The 5,000-nt window shown below is 46.0% G+C and overlaps 2 protein-coding genes across 2 annotated transcripts in view; both read right to left on the reverse strand.

The window, feature by feature from the left end:
* Positions 1-463, reverse strand: part of LOC135814874 (serine/threonine-protein phosphatase 4 regulatory subunit 3-like) — a 13,378-nt gene extending 12,915 nt beyond the window's left edge. The window contains exons 1-2 of the mRNA XM_065328068.1: positions 101-463; positions 1-13 (exon numbers count right to left, since the gene is read on the reverse strand). The exon at positions 1-13 is cut by the window's left edge and continues 43 nt beyond it. Coding sequence (XP_065184140.1) covers positions 1-13; positions 101-245 — 158 coding nt within the window. The 5' untranslated portion in view covers positions 246-463. The remainder of the gene's footprint in view (positions 14-100) is intronic.
* A 550-nt stretch (positions 464-1,013) lies between these two features.
* LOC135814875 (negative elongation factor E-like) overlaps positions 1,014-5,000 on the reverse strand; it is a 10,707-nt gene continuing 6,720 nt past the window's right edge. The window contains exons 9-13 of the mRNA XM_065328069.1: positions 4,269-4,305; positions 3,834-3,888; positions 2,840-2,954; positions 2,191-2,211; positions 1,014-1,798 (exon numbers count right to left, since the gene is read on the reverse strand). Coding sequence (XP_065184141.1) covers positions 1,728-1,798; positions 2,191-2,211; positions 2,840-2,954; positions 3,834-3,888; positions 4,269-4,305 — 299 coding nt within the window. The 3' untranslated portion in view covers positions 1,014-1,727. The remainder of the gene's footprint in view (positions 1,799-2,190; positions 2,212-2,839; positions 2,955-3,833; positions 3,889-4,268; positions 4,306-5,000) is intronic.

A 5,000-nucleotide genomic window follows, 5' to 3' on the forward strand; every position in this document is an offset into this window, starting at 1 on the left:
AGAATCACTGACCCTATTCAAGGAAAAAAATTGCATTTGAATAGAAATTCTCAATTGCGTTCTCGCAACGTATTCGCATTTAGTCAAAAGCGAATCTCACCATCCTCCTCAGAATGGAGAACAAGGACCATCTCCTTCCCGCGGTTGGTTTCCGCGTACGAGGCAGTCACAATGCCAGTGCCATGGTCATCCCAAGCAGCGTCATTTTGGACGTATAACTTAGCTCGCCGACGAGAGTCATCCATGTCAGACACTGTCTTTCACAAAAACTAGAGCCTCGATGATCCATCAGTATTCAGTTTCCAAATGGCGCCAGCAAATTGCCACGAACATCAGTAGCTGTTCGAGAACAGCTCAGCGGGTAGTGGATAGGAAACTTGACATTTCTCTGGATTGTGAACAACTAAACTCACTCAATCACCCCACCAACAGCAAAAAGGATAATCAAAAAAATCTAAAGGCAAGTACAGTACAAAAGCCTTGACCTAGCGAGAGTGGTGTACGTCGTTGTGTCACTCACAGCAACCGATTGTACCGAAACGCGACGAAACACAGCGTTTCCATCGACGCCATGTTGTTACCTTGAATGATGTGACGTCATGTTGCTTCATACTCCAGGAATCCCGCGCTTTTCAAATCTGCACGATTGTACACATTGTATGCATGAGATAACTGATAAGCTGATTTTTGGAAGCTTGAAAACTTTGAGTTTGACAGTTTTGTGTCAAATCAGCTGTAAATGTGGCACCTGTCCTATGTAGCTGGGCATACGGAGTATGCATGCATGGGGCAAAGAACTGGATTTGGACTCACATAACATGACTGAGGATTTAATTGTACTTCTTTACTCAATCAAGACTGCAGTTCACCCATGTCACGAAACTCCACTGCCTCTTCCAAGGGTATGGGTGGATCAGTTCAGAAGAACTTGGAATATTCCCCGCGAACACTACCATTTGTATACATTACTGTGTGTCGTGTTTGTCCACACCGACTCGCAGTACGGTTACACATCCGTCTTATGAAAATTTGCTTCTGGCTCGGCAGCTTGTCAAGTAACAGAAGCCAGCAAAGAACATTACAAAAATGGAACTTGATCAAACCAGAACAAATACCAAATAATGCAGGCATGCGTGTAGCGATACAGCGAGCGAACACCTCACTGCCAGTTCAGCGGGGTACACGTACCAAACAAATATGCCAGTTTAATATTCCATGAAGTAAGAAAATAATACTTGTACTAGCAATAGCATCATAAAAATCAGCATTAATCCTTTCTTTATTTTGCTACTAAAGTTATAAAGAGATCATGCCGACTGAAGTCATATAAAGAGCATGGAGTCAAGCTGGTCTCACTCGCAAAGTCGACTCTGGGAGGTATTGCCAGCAGCTATTGTGCACCGGCAAGCTGCCAGGACTGAAAAAAATGTTGAACAATAACACAAAAAGAGGAACGGATGAAGTCAAATGGGTGGCTTTGTTTCATCAGTGGAGCGGACGAATACATCGATGCATTCGTCAAAAACAATCTTTCCGGAACCTATTTCAAATAGTAGCAGTCTATTTCAAAAGGTCCCGGAAAGATCATGAAAAAGTATTAAAAAGTAGGAGGTGCTTCATGAGTATAATTGATCAGAGAATGGACGTCACGTCAACTACTTTGAAATAAAACAATAAAACTAGAATTGGGTTTTCAGAGGCAGCACTGTGACAGAACACCCAACTTGCTAAAGATCTCCAGTTTCACCATACGAGAATGAGTCATCGTACTCTCGTTTTGCACGCCGCTCTTCTTTTTCTGCATCCGGAAAAAAAGTGCAGAAAACAAGCGTTGCTTCCAACGTGCTCGGTCATAGTCAGCATTCAGAGAAAAGCAAGCATCACAATGTATGGGCTAGCCATAAATATCGATACCCATGCTGTGAGTGCATTGTACTCTGAGACCGGTTTACATGATGTGGGCAAGGTTAGCCAATCTACTATGCTCTCAAAGTAGAAGTATGACAGGAGAAAACGTAGTCAGGGATACAGCAGTGCACAACATACGAGCTACCTGTACAGGTGAAGCTAGGACAAACTGCAGTCGTGTTTGGGATTGGGTAGTGCAACTGTACTGTAATACGGACACAGCAGCGGCCTGGCTAGTTTGCGCAAAGCAGATAGACGCTACTACCCATGGCTTGTACTCACTTTGAACGGCCACGCCCGCAGCTGAACGAGGAAAACAATCACAAACATGCACACACACGCAGACATGCACACACACATGACACACACACACACACACGCACACACACATGCACACACACGCACGCGCGCACACACAGTTAGGAACATCGTTTGCACATATTTCGAAATAGACAGCGGAAATAGAACATTACATGATTGCAAATACACCCCCAAGTAGATACGGTCAATAACTGGAGGACTACCGGAGGCCTGCAAAACAAAATCCAGCCCCAAGAGTCATATCAGCTGGCACCGGGTACAGTACTACGCTGAGTACACAGGCTGTATAGGCCCTGCACTGCAAACACTGGGCTGTGCACAGGAGCAAGGTCGGAGCTTGTGCATGGGGATATTAATTAACGAGGCTGGATTCCATTCAGCGCAGTGTGCCACACACAGTACAAGCACTCTGGCGCCTGCACAAATGAACACATATGATCACTGATTACTACTTTCAGGCTGCACGTATCTCATTCAAAATCACAATTCATAATCTTGATTATATTATAATCCAGGCTCCATTCAAATAATCACCACCATCGCACTCGGACACAACTGCATGCCGACTCTTATCTGTACAAGCACATTATTACTCCTAATGTGTTCTCACCTAAACTTGCCCACGGAGAACTGAGAGCCTCGCGCGAGAAGTCAGCGGCCTGGATAGCCTCCGGATCTATTTGAACGACGTGAATGGTCTTGCTCTCGATTTTGCTGTTGTGCAGCTGTACAGTAAGGAACAGGTTTGGCACGCAAAGACCACATAAAGAAGGCTGAGAGCTCTTTGCTAGGACAGGATGCACAGAAAAACTATGCGTAGTAGGGCAAGATGAATTTAGGTCACCTCAAGCAAACACATCCAACTCAGTAACTACACTGGTGGTCAAGGCAAGGAAATAATACCTGCTGTGTCACGAAAGAGTGCATTCCATGCACATAAATATGTGTGTGTGTGTGTGTGTGTGTGTGTGTGTGTGTGTGTGTGTGTGTCTGTGTCTGTGTCTGTGTGTGCGTGTGTGTGTGCGCGTGCACATGTGTGTGTGTGTGTGTGTGTGTGTGTGTGTGTGTGTGCGTGTGTGTGTGTGTGTGTGTGTGTGTGTGTGTGTGTGTGTGTGTGTGTCAATGGTGCTAGTGAAGCTTATATCAGATCCACTCTGATTTAGCCACCCTCACTAGTAGCAAGTATTACCTTCACTGGGGGCAGGGGTTCTGCAGTTGGATCCCAGGACGGATACCCTGATGCCGTCAATCCTTTTTCTGCACCTTGTCCTCACCCACTTACTGAGGTGTGGTGAGCCCATAAGTGGGATCATTTTCAAGTCCACCCAGAGTTTTGGGGATTTCAGGGGGTGTCGGCCGTTGGGCGGTTCAATAGCCAGTTGAGTCATCTTTCCAAGATTCCTTTTGAGTCTCTCTCCCCTCTCCCGGGGAGACCCACGTGACCAGTTTTGGCAGTGAGCAACAAGTACAAGTACAAGTGTGTGTGTGTGTGTGTGTGCGTGCGCGCGCACATGTGTGTGTGTGTGTGTGTGTGTGTGTGTGTGTGTGTGTGTGTGTGTGTGTGTGTGTGTGTGTGTGTGCGTGTGCTTTGATAAATCACTTACTGTGCTAACGGCCTTCGCAGCGTTCTCAGTATTTTGGAAAGTAACAAAACCACGCCTGCAACAACAACAGCAACAGGACTTTAGCGCCACAAACTGAAAATCAGAATCAGTCTAATATTGTTTTTTAATGGTTCGCTTGGGACTCGGTTAGAGGCCGAGTTTTGCACATCCGTAGGAACATCACCAGCCTTCAAGGATCAAGGCGCAGATGTTACTTGCACTGGCTAATTTGGCATGCATGCCTTCAAGTGCACAGGTCTAACAGAGTAGGGAGGTTTAGTCCACGTAATCTGTGTGTACTTTACGTGTATCACCCACGTTCCCGTATCCGTTACGTGGGACTAAAGCTCCCTAATTTGCCATGCATGCCTTCAAGTGCACAGGTCTAACAGAGTGTTGCCGGAAGATTACATACTGGTCCACATGTGGACATACCTTCCCGTCGCATCCACTTTGACGAGGTCCATTTCACCTTAACAGATAAACACACACACACACACACACACACAAATGCACACACACAAATGCACACACACAAATGCACACACACAAATGCACACACACAAATGCACACACACAAATGCACACACACACACACACACACACACACACACACACACACACACACACACACACACACACACACACACACACACAGATAGATGGATCGATACAGTACTTAGATAGATAGAGAGATGGGTGGAGAGAGAGATACGTATGGACAGATAGTAGTCATACAGTAGGTGGATGCCCAAAACGCTGTGGTACCTGCAGGGAAAAAAGCCCAATATGCAGAGTGCGGAGCTTCCCCGCTGATTGCGTCAGCATGACGCCCTGAGCTACAGCCAAAATCCACTTGGATCTCTTCTTTCTCATGTGCAGATGGATGGATAGAAAGAGAAAGCCGTTGTCATGTGGTTAAGACTGGGGGTGAAACGGTTCGGGTAAGGAACCGGTTTTGGAACCGCCAGGTGAAAAGAATCGGATACCCGTTCTGTCAAATTTCGAAACGAACTGCTCTTCCAAAGAGTTCTCTAGGTCATTATCTTCTTCGCACATGGACTCTCCGATGTCTCGTTCTTGCTCATAAAAATGTTTTTCTAAAAAATAAATGTCACGAACGCATTTTGTCTGTCTGGAGAAAAGAGCGCATGGAACCGATACCCG

The sequence above is a fragment of the Sycon ciliatum genome, chromosome 4 (assembly GCF_964019385.1).
Source record: "Sycon ciliatum chromosome 4, ocSycCili1.1, whole genome shotgun sequence".
NCBI lineage: Eukaryota > Metazoa > Porifera > Calcarea > Leucosolenida > Sycettidae > Sycon > Sycon ciliatum.